Source organism: Leopardus geoffroyi, chromosome C2 (assembly GCF_018350155.1).
Source record: "Leopardus geoffroyi isolate Oge1 chromosome C2, O.geoffroyi_Oge1_pat1.0, whole genome shotgun sequence".
Taxonomy (NCBI): Eukaryota; Metazoa; Chordata; class Mammalia; order Carnivora; family Felidae; genus Leopardus; species Leopardus geoffroyi.
The window spans coordinates 83,683,737-83,703,621 of NC_059333.1; the positions used below are offsets into that span (position 1 = coordinate 83,683,737).

Consider the following 19,885-nt stretch of genomic DNA (forward strand, 5'->3'; position numbering starts at 1 on the left):
ATTCAGTTTATGATTTTGTTCAGTATTTATGCACTTCTATTCACAACTGTGAATGTCCTATAATTTTCCTTTTCTCATGAACTGTCTGGCTTTATTTAAAAAGTCAGGCTATCCTCATAAGATAGCCTGATTAAGTGTTGTCTCTTTACCCTCAGAAGATTTTGGGGGGCTTTCTGGTTACTTTTTTTTTTTTTTTTTTTTAAGCAATCTCTATACCCAACGTAGGGCTAGAACTCACAACCCCAAGTTCAAAAATTGCATACTCTACCAACTAAGCCAGCCAGGTGCCCTCTCCAGAAGATTTTGTATACAACTGAAATTATGTGTTCACTCAGCCTGTAAAGCAATCTAAGCCTAGTAGTTTGGTTTGGTTTTGTGATTGGAATGTTTTAAAAATCAGTAATTAAAGTTACTTAGTACTTGTAAGACTATCCAAAGTTTTTCCTTTCTTGAGTCATAAACAGTATTTTTCTAGGAACTCTCCATTTCACCTAAATTTTTAAATGTACTGGCATAAAGATGTTGGCATTATTTCTTACCTCACACTACATCATTTGTAGCTATGTCTTTTTTCCTTAATTTCACCAAGTTTGTGTATACAGGGTTTTGTTCTTATTTTTTTTCTAATTTCTTTGCATCATTCTAATTGAGATGGTTAGTTCATTAATTTTAAGCTTTTCCTCTACTGCAGACATCTAAAACTATACATTTCCCTTTAAATATTCCTTTGGTGTTATCCTACAAGTTCTTATTTGAGTATTTAGTTGTGAATATTTTAATGTGATTTTTCATTGACTTATGAATTGTTTAGAAGTGGTTTAAATTTCTAGACATAAAATTTTCTAGTTATCCTACTATCATTGATTTTTTTTCTTTTTCAACATTTATTTTTGAGAGAGAGACAGAACACAATGAAGGGGTAGAAAGAGACAGAGACAAGTATCCAGACTCTGAGCTGTCAGCACAGAGCCTGATGTGGGGCTCAAACCCATGAACCGCAAGATCATGACCTGAGCCAAAGGCTCAATTGAGCCACCCAGGCGCCCTACTGTCACTGATTTCTAACTTTACTGTAACAGTGATCAAAAACAGTAGTCTGGGGGCACCTGGTTGGCTCAGTCAGTGGAGCCTGACTCTTGATCTCAGGGTTGGGCTCAAGCCCCATGCCGGGTGTAGAGATTGGTTAAAAATAAATCTTAGGGGCGCCTGGGTGGCGCAGTCGGTTGAGCATCCGACTTCAGCCAGGTCACGATCTCGCGGTCCGTGAGTTCGAGCCCCGCGTCGGGCTCTGGGCTGATGGCTCGGAGCCTGGAGCCTGTTTCGGATTCTGTGTCTCCCTCTCTCTCTGCCCCTCCCCCGTTCATGCTCTGTCTCTCTCTGTCCCAAAAATAAATAAACGTTGAAAAAAAAATTAAAAAAAAAAAAAAATAATAAATCTTAAAAAAAAAAAAAAAGGCAGTATGATACAAGTCCTTCAATATTTGTTACAGCTTGCTTTATGGCTTATTATGTGGTCATTTTCATAATGTTCCTTATGCTTAAAGATGTTTCAACTATTACATGTAATAGTCTATGTGTGTATATCAGATCAAGCTTTGTTAACTGATGTTCAAATCTTTTATATTCATATAGATAATTTGCTTGATCTACCAATTACTGAGAGAGGTGCATAAAATCTCTCAGTATACTAGTGCATTTAGAAACTTCTCCTGTGATTCAATTTTGGTTTAGATACTTTAAGACTATTGTCTAGTACACTGTTATCTAATATCTCCCTGTTGAATAGAACTTTTTAACATTATAGAATAACTCTTTACCTTTATGAATACCTTTAGTCTTAAATTCTATTCTCCCTGATATTAATATGCTACTCTGGTTTTCTTTTGGTTAGTATCTGCCAGCTAAATCTCACTTATTTGCTTACTTTCAATTTTTCTGTATTTAGATGTGTAACTGATAAACAACAGAGAACTGAATTTTAGATGATTTTATCTCAATACAGTATCTTTTAACTAGATAACAATCCCTAGGCATTTTTTATAATTGATATATTTAGATTTGTTGTTACTAGAGTATTTTACACTATTTGCCTTGTTTTTTTCTCTTCATCAAATCCCTCCTCCTGTCCCTGCTTGCCTTCTTATGGAATCAGGTTTTTTTCCCCTTTTTTCATTCAATTTCCCCACCTTCCTCTTACTACTTTTAAAGTTTAAATTTCTAGGGGAGCCTGGGTGGCTCAGTCAGTTAAGCGTCCAACCTTTAAATTTTTTTTTTTTTTTTTTTTTTTTTTTTAATTTTTCAGAGAGACAGAGACAGAGTGTGAGTGAGGGAGGGGCAGAGAGAAAGGGAGACAGAATCCAGAACAGGCTCCAGGCTCTGAGCAAGCTGTCAGCACAGACCCCAATGCAGGGCTCGAACTCACAAACCACGAGATCATGACTTGAGCCAAAGTCAGTCAACTGAGTCACCCAGGCGCCCTTAAGCATCCAACTCTTGATGTCAGCTGAGGCCTTGATCTCAGGGTCGTGAGTTCAAGCTACATGTTGGGCTCACATGCTGGGCATGAAGTCTACTTTAAAAAAAAAAAAAAAAAAAACTTATACACACACACACACACACACATATATATATGGCTCAGTCTGTTAAGCATCAGACTTCAGCTCAGGTCATGATCTTGCAGTTCATGAGTTCAAGCCCCGCACTGGGCTCTCTGCTGCTGATACAGAGCCTGCTTTGAATCCTCTGTCTCCCTCTCTCTCTGCCCCTCCCCTGCTCTCTCTCTTACAAAAATAAACCTTAAAAAATAAATAAAATAAAAACACGTCTATTCTTTTAGTTATTATCTCAGATTAACAAGCATTCTTAACAAGTCTAAAATAAATCAATAATTTTTCCCTCTTCCACAACAAACAAGGACTTTACAACTCTCATGTCAACCATTCCCTCTCTACCATAATTAACCATAGTTAACCAGTATTTTAGTTCTAGCTGGTCTTCAAAAGACCCAAAAACGTACAAATTAAATGTACTTGTTTGAAATGTCAATGACTGTTTCTCCCAGTCTTCTTGTGGAATGGTAGGTCTATCTAGATTTCCAGTTTTGGACTTTTCTGAGCTGACTGGTCTTGTACTATTGTTAAGCCCCAACTCTTAACACTTCACATGGTGTATCAGTTCCCTTACCTAAATGCATACCCACTCTAATATCATCTATAAAACAGAAATCTAATTGCCTTAATCATATTTTATGCTTCCATTTATTTATTTAATTTATTTATTTATTGAGAGTGAGTTCGGGAGAGGGCCAGGAGGTAGCGGGAGGGAAGACAGAAAAAGAGAACCCTAAGCAGGCTCCACGCTCAGTGCGGAGCCCAATGCGGGGCTCGACCCACCACCCTGGGGTGACGACCTGAGTCAAAATCAAGAGTTGGACATTCAACCAAGGTGCCCCTTTATGCTTCCATTTAAATACTATCACACAGACCATTAGAAATCTTTGTTTTTATTATCCTGAGACTCTTTAATGTACTTGTTTGTTATTTGTGATCCATTAACTGGGGCTTGGAAGACTTCTCCCCCAATCTGATTTCCCCCCCCAAAATAATTACTGTCTGCCTGAATCCTTTATTTTCAATAACTGAATCTAATTACAATTTTCATAAATATATCAACTTATTCAACAATCAAATATTTACTGAAAATCAACTGCTATAAGGTACAAAACAAACAAGACATACTTTCTACCCTAAAGAGATTCCAGTCTGATTTGGGAAAATTATATAAAAACAGAAAATGATTATATGATAAAGATGACAAGCGAGCATAGGGAAAATATACTTCATGAGGGAGGAGAAGGGCAAATAAATACTTTGTGAGGAAATAACATTCTTACACTATTTGAAGATTTATGTCTATCCATTCCTAGATATTTGGCAAAATGATGGTGTTCCCACAAGACACCTTGAGATACTTTATAATCATATATATAAGTATATATAACATATAATCATATATATAACCATAATCATAGTTAAAGAGCTAGCACCTCAGCTTGGAGAAATTCTGTCTTCAAGACATGCTCTGCAATTTTTTGTTAAAAATTTAAAAGACTTCAATTTGGGCAACAAATATTTTTAGCAATTAGCTAAGGCCCCTGAAAATAGAACTAGTTCATAGATCAGAAAAAGTCAAAACTTCTTCCAATTTATCCACACTAACAAACTTGATAAAATACACCATTTGTATATGGGGTGCCTGGTTGGTTCAGGTGAAGCACACGACTCAATCTTGGGGTTGTGAGTTTGAGCCCCACGTTGGGTGTAGAGATTACTTAAAAATAAAATCTTAAAAAAAATAACACTCCATTTGTATAAAAGCTCATGTCTTAGAAATTTTTACCAAGCACAATTTTATTCTATGTCAAAGATTAACAGACACCCTGACGCAAGAGTTTCAAGTCTTTAGACTCAGTTTACTTTTAAAACAACAAAGAGTTTGGGGGAAAAAAAATCCTTAAGGCCTCTTCCTATAGTAATACTATAATAATAAAAGTATGCAAGAGTATTAACATAAATGGACAGCTGAAAATGGGAGAATTCAATTGGATACTTACTTGGACACATTGCCCACTACTATTGTTTTCTTTACAAAAAGACGTGAAGTCTCATCTCCTGTAAGATCAGCATTCCGCTGCTCTGTTTTATGAGAGCCAGTAATACTAGCAATGTCCTGAAAGAAATCACAATCAATGTTTACTTTCAATGTGGACAATTTCCAACAGGCAGAAACCACAAAATCACAGAAGGTATGAATAGAGTAACTCAGATTTTTTTTTTTAATTACCACATTCTCTGGCTTTGTGGTACCTCTCAGAGCATTAAAGAGTAGTTTTACTTGATCTTTTGCATAGTTTATGCTTGTTCACTATAACTCCATATGTATGTGTGTTTTTAACAGTCATACACCTCTGCTTCGTATATGCAAATAGGATATGGAAGGATACACAAGAAACTATTACAATGGTTACTCCTGGGAAATGGGAACGGGGAAAGGTCAATGGAATTTACTTTCTTTTCAACCTTTTGTATAATCAAAATTTTTTCAATGAGAAATAACATAGACATGATTAATTTAAACTTTGTAGAGATAGACTGCCAGGGTTTAAATCCTGACTCTTCCATTTACCAGATGTGAAATTTTGTGTAATTACTTCTCTATCAAAATTTCCTCATTAATAAAATAAAGATAACAGGGATGCCTGGCTGGCTCAGTCAGTAGAGAATGAGATTCTTAATCTTGGGGTTGTAAGTTTGATCTCCACATTGGGTATAGAGATTACTTAAAAATAAAAATCAGGGGCGCCTGGGTGGCTCAGTCAGCTAAGCGCCCGACTTCGGCTCAGGTTGTGATCTCAAGGTTCGAGCCCCACATCGGGCTCGCTGCTGTCACAGAGCCTGGAGCCTGCTTCAGATTCTGTGTCTCCCTCTCACTCTACCCCTCCCCTACTCGCGCCCTATCTCTGTCTCTCAAAAACGAATAAACATTAAAAAAAGAAAATCTAAAAAAAATAATAAAAAATAAAGATAGCAGTACCTGTGCCACATGATTGTTTTGTACAGTTCTCAGAGAAGTGCCTGGTACATACGTAGTAAACACTAAATATTTGTTACATAAACATGAGCATGTATATTACATACAAGATGGTAAGTTTCTAAATCCTATGACCAGTATTACCTAAATTATTTTTAATTGAAACAAAAAACGGCATCTGACTTCGGCTGAGGTCTTGATCTCATAGTTTGTGAGTTCGAGCCCCACATGGGGCTCACTACTGTCAGCACAAAGCCTGCTTCAGATCCTCTGTCTCCCTCCTTCTCTGCCCCTCCCCCACTCTCCCTCTCTCATTAAAAAATACACACACACACATATAAAAACAAACAAAAACAAACAAAAAGGGGTGCTTAGGGGCGCCTGGGTGGCGCAGTCGGTTAAGCGTCCGACTTCAGCCAGGTCACGATCTCGCGGTCCGGGAGTTCGAGCCCCGCGTCGGGCTCTGGGCGGATGGCTCAGAGCCTGGAGCCTGTTTCCGATTCTGTGTCTCCCTCTCTCTGCCCCTCCCCTGTTCATGCTCTGTCTCTCACTGTCCCAAAAATAAATAAACGTTGGAAAAAAAAAAAATTAAAAAAAAAAAAAAAAAGGGGTGCTTAGCTGGTTCAGTCAGTAGAGTATATGACTTTTGATCTTGGGGTTGTAAGTTCAAGCCCCATATTGGGTGTAGAGATTAAAAAAAATCTTAGAAAAAAAAAAAACGACACACACATACAAAAAAAAAAAAAATGCAGTATTTGCTCAGAAATAATAGTGGTTAGAAACAAGTAAATCCAAACATTAAGAGTTTTCATTTTTGGGTGGTGGCATCATGAATGACTTTTCTATTGTTTTTTACTTTCCTGTAAATTTTTCAACAATGAACACATACAGATTCACAATCAGAAAATTTTAATTTGATTTTTATCAAAAATAAATCAAATCCGGGGCACCCGGGTGGCTCAGTCAGTTAAGTGTCCAACTTCAGCTCAGGTCATGATCGCACAGTTTGTGGGTTCCAGCCCTGCATTGATTGGGCTCTGTGCTGACAGCTCAGAGCCTGGAGCCTGCTTCGGATTCTGTGTGTCCCTCTCTCTCTCTGCCCCTCCCCCATTCGTGCTCTGGCTCTCAAAAATAAATAAACGTTAAAAAAAAAATTGAAAAAATAAATAAATAAAATCCTTGATGTCTGAGTATGTGAAAAGCAACCTGGAGATTTCCTCTACCACAGAACCCCTGGCTAGGAAAATCATCCAGTAAGGGCTCTATAGCCAAATATTATATATACCGAGAAATTCAGAGCAGTTTGATACAGGAACTCAAATAAGAAACTGGCAGGATCAAAGAAGAATAAATGGTTTTCAATTCTATTTATTATTTGTCAAGTTTCCCCCAGTTTTTAAAGCATTAAGGTTCCACAAAGGAAAATGCTGAAAAGAAAATAAAACATGACAGAATGGAAAGACTTTGGACAAGGTCACAGAATTGCCAACTCCTCAAGGTTTCTCTCATATCTATGTGGATGGCATCTAGGAGTTGTGCGGTACACAGTTCTGGTTCAGTTTAATTCTCAGCTTAATTAAGTTTAATTCTCAATTCTGATACTTGTGGGCAAACAGAACTTTAACCTCTTCAAGACGGCTTCCCCATTTCCAAAAGGGATATAATTGACTTATTTCCTAGGGTTCTTATGAAGAGAAAATAAAATAATACATACTTAGAAAATACTAGTTCCCTTCTCCTCTGACTCCCTCCCACCCATCCAACTATACCCTTCCAGTATTTCGACTTGGTCTCTGTTCCATGTTGTTTGAGAGTCTTTCCTCTATATCCATATTGCTGTTATTGTCTTTGTCAGATAAGAAGTCATTGTGTTGAGATAAAGAATCACTTTCTGAATGATTGGCTGATGGTGTTTCTGATCTCTGATTGGCAGGAGAGGATGACCTAGATGGTGATTCCAAAAATTTCTTGATAGCAGGATGATTAAAAACCATTGTATCACATGTTTTTGATCCCTGCAAAAATGAAAGCAAGCAAATTAAACTTTTAATCTTTCTAAAACCTTATCTATTTAGGGATCATGCTTGAAATTCTTCAAAGTCTCCCCACACCCATAAAATGAAGTCCAAGCTCCTTAACGTGGTCTGGGTCAACAAAACAAAAACTAGAAAGTGATAAATAATTGTGTGAAGGTCCTAACACTGAAAGTTAAAAATGCAAGTTCTCTGAAAATGAGAAATCAAGGTGAACAGGTAGTAACATATAGAAAGTAAGATCTGACTTTTAAAAAATTAGTCTTGGGGCGCCTGGGTGGTGCAGTCGGTTAAGCGTCCGACTTCAGCCAGGTCACGATCTCGCGGTCCGTGAATTCGAGCCCCGCGTCGGGCTCTGGGCTGATGGCTCGGAGCCTGGAGCCTGTTTCGGATTCTGTGTCTCCCTCTCTCTCTGCCCCTCCCCCGTTCATGCTCTGTCTCTCTCTGTCCCAAAAATAAATAAACGTTGAAAAAAAAAAAAAATTTAATTAAAAAAATAAAATAAAATAAAATAAAATAAAATAAAATAAAAAATTAGTCTCACAATGCTTTAACACAAACTCATCAACTGTCTAAATAAAACATTCCTGTAAGAGACATAAAGATTTTTTTAAATGTGTATGTAAAATGGCTCCCACACAGGAGTAAAATGTAGCATAGAATGCTGTAAAATGATTAATACTTACATATATTTGCTATCAGACCAGTACTGAAGCCTGGAATATTTTTGTGTATCTTGTTACTTGGATACAAAATACAGTGTACTCTGTTATAATGTGATTCACTCTACAGTTCCTAGGCAGCACAGCTTTTAAAAACCGTGCTATTAAAATCATTTAGTGAGAGAAAAGGAGTCAGAGACTAGGATTTCAAAGCAACAAAACTGCTGAATCTCAATAATAAAGGGTATTTTTTAGAGCTGTGATGTATTTTGTTACAGCAAACTAAAAATAATTAAATGGCAGATCGTAATAGACAAAAATACACCTAAATATCCTTGAATAAATCCTAATCAGAACAGCAAAAAAAAAATCAGTGTACTTCTAGACCACCAAATAACAGTTCAGAACTGCTAATGGTTTAAAAAAAAAAAAAAAAAAGGCAACAAAACATTAAATGGACAACCACCTCTTCAGACAGAATAACTACAAGCCCCGTACCATGCAGCTGCTAGCTTATAAGAAATGACTTTAAAATCTGCATTGAAGAGCATCTCCCAAAAATTCATATGCACCCTGAACTTTGAAGGTGACTCTATTTGGAAATAGACTCTTTGCAGATATGATCAAGTTAAGATGAAATCATACTGCTTTAGGGCCTACCTAGTTAAGAGGGAAATGTGGACAGAGAGAAACTAAGAAGACACACAAGAGGGAAAATATCCATGTGAAGATATACAGAAACTACAGTGATGTAGCCACTAGTCAAGGAATGCCAAGGTTTGCCAGCAACTGTCAGAAGGTAGGCGAAGGCAAAGAAGGATTCTTCCCTACAGCCTTCAGAGACAACATGGTCCAGCCAACACCCTGACTTAGGACTGCTAGTCTCCACAATCATCAGATAATAAATTCCTCTTGTTTTAAGCCACCAAGCTTGTGGTAATTTGTTATGATAGCTCTAAAAAAATAGCTCAGGGCCCCTGGGTAGCTCAGTCAGTTAAGGGTCTGACTTCGACTCGGGTCGTAAATCTTATGGTTCGTGGGTTCGAGCCCCACGTCAGGCTCTGTACAGACAGCATGGAGCCTGGAGTCTGCTGTGGATTCTATGTCTCCCTCTCTCTCTGTCTTATCCCAGCTTGAGCATGTGCTCTCTCAAAAATAAACATTTAGAAAAAAAAATTAAAAAATAGTTTAGGCTGTAATATGCATTATGGAAATTCCTAAAGTAGAAGAAACAACTACCTAAGATTAAACTCAAATAATGCTCCAGATTTCTCCAAGACAATGTCAGGAGTACCACCAATGCCAGGTACCCTAAGCTCCACAGGATGACATGAAAGCCAAAACACAGCACCTCTTATCTGTAAAAACCATGGGGAACAATGCAAAGAAAGCAGTATGCCGTCACACCTTCCCCAGCCCTGCCACCATTCTCCCTGAGCCAGTACTGTCCAAGAGAATGATCTGAGAAAACTTATGAAAAAGAAATTTTAAAATGAAAAACGAAAAGTTATGCTGAAATTATCAAACTGTCAAACAAGAACTTCTGTTTCAGTTGAACCCTATCCCCATTCCTTTATAACTGGACCAATCTAGTGGTAATCACATTAACTAAGTGGTTAAACTTAATATCTTTAACAACAGGACAACCTGATTACTATGTCACCTGATGTGATATAATCATGAGGTATACAGAATCACTTAGGAAGTATTATTGCCAAAAACCTCTAACTTTAATCAAATCTTTAGACCCAACTACCAGTTTGCAAAAAAAATAGAGGGAATGAAGGAACAACCCAAGGGGAAAAAACAATAAACCCAAAATGTGGGATATCCTATAAACATAAATGAACTATTCTCTTCAAATAAGTCAAAATCATGGGGAAAAGGTAAAAGAAGTATTTTAGATGAAATGAGTCTAGAGAAACAAAACGTCCAAACGCCCATGAACCTTAGATCCCGTGTCAAAAACAAGCTTTAAAAGATATTTTGGGGACAGGGCTCTGGGTGGCTCAGTCAGTTAAGTGTTCAACTTTGGCTCAGGTCATGATCTCACAGTTCATGAGTTCGAAACCCGCGTCGGGCTCTGTGCTGACAGCTCAGAGCCTGGAGCCTGCTTCAGATTCTGTCTCCCTCTCTCTCTGCCCCTCCCCCATTCGTGTGTGTGCATGCACGCTTCTCTCTCTCAAAAATAAACAAGCATTAAAAAAAAATTTTTTTAATCTTTAAAAGATATTTTGGGGACAACTGGGAAAATATGAATATGGACTGGTTATCAAATAATATCAGGAAGTCACAAAAGAATGTCCTTTAGTAAATAAATGATTTAAGTACTTAGGGGTGAAGTGTCATGATGCCTGGAACTTATTTTCAAATGTTCTAGAGAAAAATAAATAAAGCAAAATGTTAAAATATGGAATCTAAGCATGCATAAACAGGTGTTTATTTCACCTCTTCAGTGTACTTGAAATTTTTCATAAAGACTGGGGAAAAAAAATCACGGTTTCCTGAATAAGGTATATATACTGAAACTACAAATTGCTGTTCATTAGGAAAATCAATCTACCTATAATTTGCTCCAAAGCCGACCATAATCAAATGAAGAATAAGGCAAGAACAGGGTCTCATTCAACTTTGTACCTGCAAATCCTAGCAACAGTGCTGAATATTAGTTGGAAAAGGATTAAATAAAAAGGAAAAAATGTTACTTGGGATTATTGACAGTTTACGTATTTTCCCAGGAAGGGAGGCGAGGCTTCTTGAATTCTGAAGGCCAATACAAGATACGTTTCAAAGGCAGGAATTTCACATTAACACTGATTTCCCCTTCATACAACAAATATGGATGGCCAGAAATGATTGTATATGAGGAAAACTTACCTCAGAAACTTTTAGAAGGCCTGCAGAAGCATAGTAGTTGGCAACAATGCAGGCACGAAGTTTATCCATCATCCTTCTTGCCTCAATCAATCGCTACAAACAATGTTAACTCATTAAAAAAATGGAAATGACAGAAGAGATACACTATAAAAATTTTCATAAAATAAGAAATACAAATGACCAAAAGCTCAATTTCTCTAATAAGCAAAGGAAAGCAAAAACATGACTATTTCTACCTATCAAACTGGCAAAGGATTGAAAAGAATGACAAAAGCCAATGTTTGCAAGAGAATATAGACATGTTAATATGAACATCTGTGTGTATATATGCATATTCACTGAGAAACGTCCATAAAGAAACTGGGCACAAGAGCAAAGAGGAATTATGTTTTGGGATGGAATTTCAGGTAATTTTTTTTCATTATGTTTTCCTGCAGTTTCATTTATAGAAAAAAAAAAAAAATGCCTTTTTTCCAGAATGAGAAAACTCTTTAAAAGAACGGCAAAGGGAAAAAAAAACATAATTTTATCTCAACAGATCTTTTTTAATTCATCATGTATAGATTTTTTTTGCAATAGCTTTGTTGTTTTTTTAAATTTATCACCATTTTTTAAATATATCACCATTATCACCATTATACCTGGTCGATGACTTCAATTTCGTGTTCCTTATTCTTCATTTCAAGTGCAAATTGTTCCTTAATAATAGTCTCAATCTTCTGCACAGCAGCATCTCGAGCTGCAAAAAGAACATAAAATAATCCAAGGTCTAATTAATCAGTGACTGTCTTGATTTAAGTCAGCATGCAATAGAACAAACCCAGAAACAATGACTCCTAAGTGGAGAAACCTAGTGGCTGTCACCTTAATCAATGATGAAAAGTTAACATCACTAATACAGGGGCAAACTGACCTCATGTGTTTTCTGACATAATGCAATGTCATCACTCTATGCCGTTCTGGTGAAAAATGTTAAATCTAATCACAGGGAACATCAAACAAACCTAACTGAAGGATATTCCACATAGTAACTGGCTTATATGATTCAAATATTAGAGTCAAGAAAGACAGAAAGGTTGAGCAGATTAGAGATATGACAACAAAATGCACTGTGTGATCCTGGACTGGATCCTGGAGAGGGGAAAACAGTTATAAAATACAGTACTGGGACTAGTCCCTGTTATTCAAGTGTTGAATATGGACTATAGGTTACACAATGTGATGGATGAATGTTAAAATTTCCTGCTTCTGATAATAGTACTATGATCACATAAGAGAATCTCCTTAGGAAATAACACTGTGTTTACAGGTGTCCAACTTATTCTCCAACGATTTAAAAAGAATGATGTGTATATATACCTGAATGCATGCATTTGTGCGACTGTGTGTGTGTTTGTGTGTGTGTGTGTGTGTGTGTGTGTGTGTGTTTGGGGTGGGGGAAAGACTGATAAATAAGGCAAAAATATAAACAACTGGCAAATTAATCTGGATCAAAGACATGCAAGTATTCCTTGCAATTATTCTGTTTGGAATTGTATCAAAATAAAATTACTGGGGAAAAAAAATGAAATCTATTAAAATTCCAGGAGAAACATTTGTTGACCTGTGAAAAACCACAGTCCAAGGACAAAGAAAATACAGTTAGCTAGAGGGGAGGCAGTCTGTGATATAAGAGCAGTTCATAAAAAGGCATGTAGCTTCCTTCTGTAGAGAAGAATATGGCAAGCAATTCAGCAGATTCTGATCACAACTACATAAAGGAATAAGCAAATAAAGAATTCAAAAGTAAAGAAAATGCTTCTACTCCTGATGCTAGTATTACACTATGTGTTAACAGGTATTTAGGGGTGCCTGGGTGGCTCAGTCGGTTAAGCGGCCGACTTCGGCTCAGGTCATGATCTCTCAGTCCGTGAGTTCGAGCCCCGCGTTGGGCTCTGTGCTGACAGCTCGGAGCCTGGAGCCTGTTTCAGATTCTGTGTCCCCCTCTCTCTGACCCTCCCCCGTTCACTCTCTGCCTCTGTCTCAAAAATAAATAAAAGTTAAAAAAAAAATTTAAACAGGTATTTAAATAAAAACTTAAACAAAGAGAAAAGGAAAGAAAAAAAGAAAAGAAAATGCCTCTAAATGTGATAGAATTCAGATGATGACTACTCAAAATAATATGCAACTCAGAGTCTAAAATATCAGATACAAGAGAAAAAAAAAAGAGCCAAATGACTGCTTGAAAAACCTGGAATTTGGGGGCAGCTGGCTGGCTCAGTCAACAGAATATACAACTCTTGACCTTGGGGTTGTAATTATGTTCAAGCCCCACTTTGGGTGGAGAGATTACTTCAAAATAAAATCTTTAAAAAGAAAAAAAACCTGGAATTTTGCAAAAGGATTCTGTGTTTATAACATGAAAAAATGATGTTCACCCATGCTTTGAAGTATATGAAAAATTGCAGAGAAAATTTGGATACTCTGATGGCCATATCACTTTCTCATTGTAAAACATGCCATTATATGGCAACTTCAATGTTGCCATTAAACTTCAATGTATACTAGTAATGGAATAAGAGAGCATTCTTGTGGATATGTCTGCATGGAAGCAAATGACTGATATTTTTCATCATGAAAAAGAAAAGTATTTTCTAGTATTACTATATATATGTCCTCGTCTGGAGAAATCAGCAGATACTCTTAGGGAAGGCTGAAAAGTCAGCAACTGTGATCACTGAAGTCTATTTTATCATAAGCTCCTCAGAAAGAAATGGTTCTAAAGTATCCCTTTCATGGAATAAATAAAAACACAAACAACAAACAAAACAATATAAGCAAAGGGAAGCATCCTACCAAATCTACTTTGAGAAAAATTCTGAAAAATAAAAACATGGCTTGGGTTTAGGCAGAGAGTATGGACATCAAAAAGAAGAGTAGCAAACTGTCTTTCAGTAAGAAAAAACCATCCCTGCTTAGGCTGAGTATCTGGGAACTTACACTAGATTTAAACTGAAATTATGATGTTTACTAAAACAATCAGTTTTTCCTACTCTTAGTTTTCTTTAAAAAAAAAAAGTTATGCCATGTGATGCATTTGAGTAATGGATATAAGTTTCACATTTATTTGGCTTATTACGGAAAGGAAATGACTTTTCCTTATAAATAAAATTACAACTGAATGAGGGGAAAGGTTGCAGTGAATGAAACGGTTTCATTATTTGGAATTCAATTTGATAATTTTTGGTCCACAAAGACTTTCTGTGGTACATATGACTTGACTGCACTGAGAGAGACAGGAATTTTCTTTCACTACTTCAATTCTAGCAGCACTAATCTTTGTGGAGCTACAACACTTTATGACTTGGCTGCTTCTTTACCCAGCTGTAAATGTTAACTTATATGGACTTACTATTTAAATAAACGGTAATGAATTTCAGCAATAATTTAAGAACTCAAATTCAGGGGCACCTGGGTGGCTCAACTGGTTAAGCATCCGACTTTGGCTCAGGTGATGATCTTGTGGTTTGTGAGTTCGGGCCCGCATAGGGCTCTCTGCTGTCAGCATAGAGCCTACTTTGGATCCTCTGTCCCCCTCTTTCTCTGCCCCTCCCCCACTCACGCTCTCACTCTCAAAAATAAACATTTAAAAAAATTAAAATAAAATAACTCAAATTTAGCAACTTTTTCTGAGAGAGCTTAAAACATTCTTGGTAGCTACACACAGTTGATGATTTGCTCTTCAACCAATTATATGATCTTGGGCAAGTAGTTTAATGCCCCTTAACTACTAGCAACTAAGTGCAGGAGTTAAACTAGATCACTATTTCTCAAATGTGTATCATTCGTATACCACCTTTAAGTTACCTACACCACATCTGAGAACCCTATGAAACACCTAATTAACATAATTAAATAATATTTTTACATTATTTTAGCCTCATCCTAAGCAAAAGTAGTCACAAAATTACAAGTTTGATGAGACCATCATCTTTCCAATAGACATTAAAATAATATGCAACAATTACAATAAAAAACTTAACCCAATGTACCACCTATAATCATCTACCACACTGCAGTATACATATTATAGGACTTTATGGTTATACCTAACACACAACGATAACTAAAACTTACAGCCAGTCTCATTACTGACACTTCACTGTCTACCTGATTGTCTTCCTGGCCTCTTATGTCACAAATGGCGTATTGCTATTAACAGAGCACTTAACTAATCCCTCTTCAAATTATATACAGCAGTGGAAATGCATTTTGTTTTAGTTTCTGTAAATCTTATAGGGATGCAGATCTCAACAAAGAAATAAATAATTTCCTAAGGGAGGTGAATTTCTACCTGAATTCTCAATTGCTTTATGCCGCTTATTTGGAAGGGCCACAGATACATCCTCATAATCAGGGTCGGTTTCTTTGATTGTCCGCTTGATTCCAGACATCATGACATTCGTTCTTCACTGTGAAGTAATAATAAATAAACAAGTAACACTGTTTGATGCTAGTACTTATAAATATATGTATACACATATATAAAGGGAATAAATATTACATAATTCTGATAACTCATAAGTCTCTGTAAACACGTACATATCCCTGTTAAAGCCAAAAGCATTAACTACCTTCAAAGGTTCACTTTAAGGAAAAAAGTCAACATCATCTGTTAGAAAGCGTAGGTTTGCCTTTCAAGAGAAAATCCTTTAACAAGGCAGCACACTACTCAGGCTTTTCAAAAGGGGCCAGTCTTTCAATGAAGGGCACTCATAACGAAAGGAAAGAAACCAGACTCTGATGACAACATGGTTAAAGCCCAAACAGCATCTTGGAATTCACAATGCATCCACCATATTACAAAATGAGAGGCACCTGGGTGGCTCAGTCAGTTAAGCATCTGACCTCGGCTCAGGTCATGATCTCACAGTTTGTGGGTTTGAGCCCCTCGCCGGGCTCTGTGCTGACAGCTCAAAGCCTGGAGTCTGCTTCACACACTCTGTCTCCGGCTCTCTCTGCCCCTCCCCCGCTCACACTCTGTGTGTGTCTCTCTCTCAAAAAATAATAAAATAAAAAATTTCTTAAACTTAAAAAAATGAGCAATATATATAGTTAAGCTCTCATTAAATAATTAATCATACAAATCCTCTTTCTGCTACTTAAACGTGCCTGCTACATAACAGGTACTCAATAATATTGATCATTTATCATTATTCATAATAAACACCGACTTATATTAAGACAGCAAGTCTGCAATCTGGTAAACAAGTCCTATGTACACAGGTCTTTGGGTAAAACAATCCCATAAATCTTCCAGGTCTGCACTGTCCCAATACATTAGCAACTACCCATATGTTGCTATTTGGTGTTAAGTAAACTTTTAAAAATTAAAAAAATAAAGTTAGGGGTGCCTCAGTGGCTCAGTCAGTTAAGTGTCCAACTCTTGATCTCGGCTCAGGTCATGATCTCATAGTTTGTGGGTTCAAGCCCCACATAGGGCTCTGTGTTGAGGGTGCAGAGCCTGCTTGGGATTCTGTTTCTCCTTCTCTCTGCCCCTTCCCCTCTTGTTCTCTCTCACTTTCTCTTTGCCCACCCTCCCCCCACCTCCCCACCACCGCTCAGTCCCTCCCTCCCTCTCAAGATAATAAACATAAAAAAATAAAGTTAATTCAAAATTCAGTTCCTTTCTTCACATTTCAATTTTTCAACTTCAGAACTAGCCACATTTCAAATGCTCAATAGCTGTCAGTAGTTTAGAGCTACAATATTGGACAGTGCAAATACAGAACATTTATATCACTGCAAAAAGTTCTACTGGACCCTGTTTCTCTTCTAAACTGTGTTTCATTGAGCATTTATTAATATTTCATGAGTTGATTTAGAAAATGCTGTCCACATCAGCACTGTCCAAAAGATATATAATGTGAGCCATGTATGGAATTTAAAATTCTCTAGCAGTCACTTTAAAAAAAGGAAAAAGAGGGGCACCTGGGTGGCTCAGTTGGTTAAGCGTCAACCAAATCTCTTGGTTTCAGCTCAGGTCATGATCTCATGGTTTGTGAGTTCAAGCCCCACATCGGGCTCTGTGCTGCAGGCGAGGAGTCTGCTTGGGATTCTCTCTCCTCTCTCTGCCCCTCCCCTGCTCACTCACTCTCTCAAAGTAAATAAACTTAAAAAAAATTTTTTTTTTTTTTAATGAAAAAGAGGGGAGCCTAGCTGACTCAGTCAGTAAAGCATGCAACTCTTGATTCCGGGGTCGTGAGTTTGAGCTCCACATTGGGCTCAAAGAGATTACTTTAAAAAAAAAAAAAAAGGGAAAAAGAAATGGGTGAAATTAATTCTAATAATATTTTTGCTTAACCAATGTACCCAAGTTTTACATTCTTATCTTTGTGCTAAGTCTTTAAAATCCAGTGTGTATTTTACACTTCTAGCACATCTCAGTTTGGACTAGCCACACTTCAAAGGCTTAGTACCACCTGTGCCTAGTGACTCCCTTACTGGGCAGCAAGGGCCTACTGATACAGTATACAGATTAAAAAAAAACAGGTCTAGGGTGGTTACATGAGTTGCCTCATAGATCACAATCCATGACACAGAAAAGAAAGAGCTCCCTGATTTCCAGACCTGTGTTCTACTGCTAATGGTTATTTACCTAACCAAAAGAAAAATACACAATATGTATTTATTGAGGCAATAAAAAGAGTGTGTTTTTTGTTTTTTGTTTATTTTACACAGAGAGTGTGAACAAGGGAAAGGGGCAAAGGGAGAGAGAATTCCAAGCAGGCTCCACACTCAGCACAGAGCCTGACGTGGGACTCGATCCCACAGCGCTGGGATCACAATCTGAGCCAAAATCAAGAGTTGGATGCTCAACTGACTGAGCCATCCAGGTGCCTTGAGGTAATAAAAAGTTTCAAAGTAAAATTAATAAAAATAAAATATTAACCCAAAAATTTTGACTCAGTTAAAATAGAAATAACAATTTAAAAGTTTCTTGGCTTAGGGGTGCCTGGCTGGCTCAGTCAGTGGAGCATTTAACTCTCAATCTCAGGGTTGTGGGTTTGAGTTCCACATTGGGTGTAAAGATTACTTAAAAATATTTTCCTAAAAAAAAAAAAAAAAAAAGTTTCTTAGCTTAGTCCAGTTCTTTCATCCCTCCCAGAGGCAGGCTTACTTGAATCAGATGGGAGAGAGACCCATTATGTAATGATATATATTTAAAACCTAGATTTAAGAGATCATTTTTCCTGTAATTGCTACCTTGTGTAATATCACTAAGCTTAAAAATGTTCAAAAATCTTTAGCATTTATAAATATCCTGAATCAAGCCATTTAATGTTTGTTCACTATCATTACATAACTGCTTTAATTTAGGCTATAAACGAATCTTTACTTTTATAGAGGCCCTGAATCCAACTATTTTTTTCTGTTTTTAACGCTTATAGGGGAACACGGTGGTTCAGTTGGTTTAAGCCTCTGACTTCAGTTCAGGTCATGATCTCACAGTTCGTGAGTCCCACATCAGGCTCTCTGCTGACAGCTCAGGGCCTGGAGCCTGCTTTGGATTCTGTGTCTCCCTCTATCTCTGCCCCTCCCCTGCTTGCACTCTATCGCTATCTCAAAACACAAATAAACATTAACAAAATTAAAAAAAAAAAAAAGTTTATAAAAAGTGACACATAATGGGGCACCTGGCTGGCTCAGATGGCAAAGCATGCGACTCTTGATTTCGGGGTTGTGAGTTCAAGCCCCACTTTGGGTGTAGAACTTACTAAGAAAAAATAAAACAATAATAATAAAACATTTCTTTGAAAAGTAAGAAGAAGGTCGCATTTGGTCTGCAACTAGTTTTAGACAACCTGAAAAAAAATCTTGGGTCACTACATGAAGAATGCATTCTAGGGGCACCTGGGTGGCTCAGTCAGTTGAGTAGCCGACTTCGGCTCAGGTCACGATCTCGAGGTTCTTGAGTTCGGGCCTCATGTCAGGCTCTGTGCTGGTAGCTCAGAGCCTGGAGCCTGCTTCAGATTCTGTGTCTCCCTCCCTTTCTCTCCCTCCCTTGCTCATGCTCTCTCTCTCTCTCTCTCTCAAACGAATAAAAACATTAAAAAAATTGTTTTAGGGGTGCCTGGGTGGGGCTCAGTCAGTTAAGCGTCCGACTTCAGCTCAGGTCATGATCTCGCAGTTCGTGAGTTCAAGCCCCATGTCCGGCTCTGTGCTGACAGCTCGGAGCCTGGAGCCTGCTTCAGATTCTGTGTCTTCCCCACCCTCTCTGCCCTTCCTCTGCCTGTGCGCACACACACACACACACACACTCTCTCTCTCTCTCTCTTAAAAATAAATAAACATTAAAAAAATTTTTAATAAAAAAAGCATTCTAAAAAAAAAAGAATACATTCCTAAAAATCAATAAACCTCATTCCTTCTTCTTTAATGCAGACGGGAAAAAACACACCTCCTATTCTCCAATAAACCTAGAAGCATAGACAGACACATCCCAGCAGATCTCCAAATCTGTTTCTGCACCACACCATTTCCTTGGTGACCACCTGTCTCCTACAGCTTGCCAGAGCCTTATGGGATTATTCTGTAAAGATGAGTGAGTCCAGCATCATCTTCACTCATCCATTCTATGGACTTCATAATCTGAATATTCTCCTCCTACTTCCCAAGAGTAATAGCGGCTCCTCCCCAGAAAGGCTGGGGATCCTTGAAGAAAACAATATTTTATTTCACCTT

The 19,885-nt window shown here is 37.5% G+C and overlaps 1 protein-coding gene across 4 annotated transcripts in view; it reads right to left on the minus strand.

Annotated features, from left to right (window-relative positions):
* YEATS2 (YEATS domain containing 2) overlaps window positions 1-19,885 on the minus strand; it is a 116,092-nt gene that overhangs the window by 78,871 nt on the left and 17,336 nt on the right. For all 4 annotated transcript variants that reach the window (XM_045502810.1, XM_045502807.1, XM_045502808.1 and 1 more), the window contains exons 2-6: window positions 15,495-15,612; window positions 11,803-11,900; window positions 11,162-11,254; window positions 7,359-7,604; window positions 4,613-4,728 (exon numbers count right to left, since the gene is read on the minus strand). In XM_045502810.1, coding sequence (XP_045358766.1) covers window positions 4,613-4,728; window positions 7,359-7,604; window positions 11,162-11,254; window positions 11,803-11,900; window positions 15,495-15,597 — 656 coding nt within the window. In that variant the 5' untranslated portion in view covers window positions 15,598-15,612. The remainder of the gene's footprint in view (window positions 1-4,612; window positions 4,729-7,358; window positions 7,605-11,161; window positions 11,255-11,802; window positions 11,901-15,494; window positions 15,613-19,885) is intronic.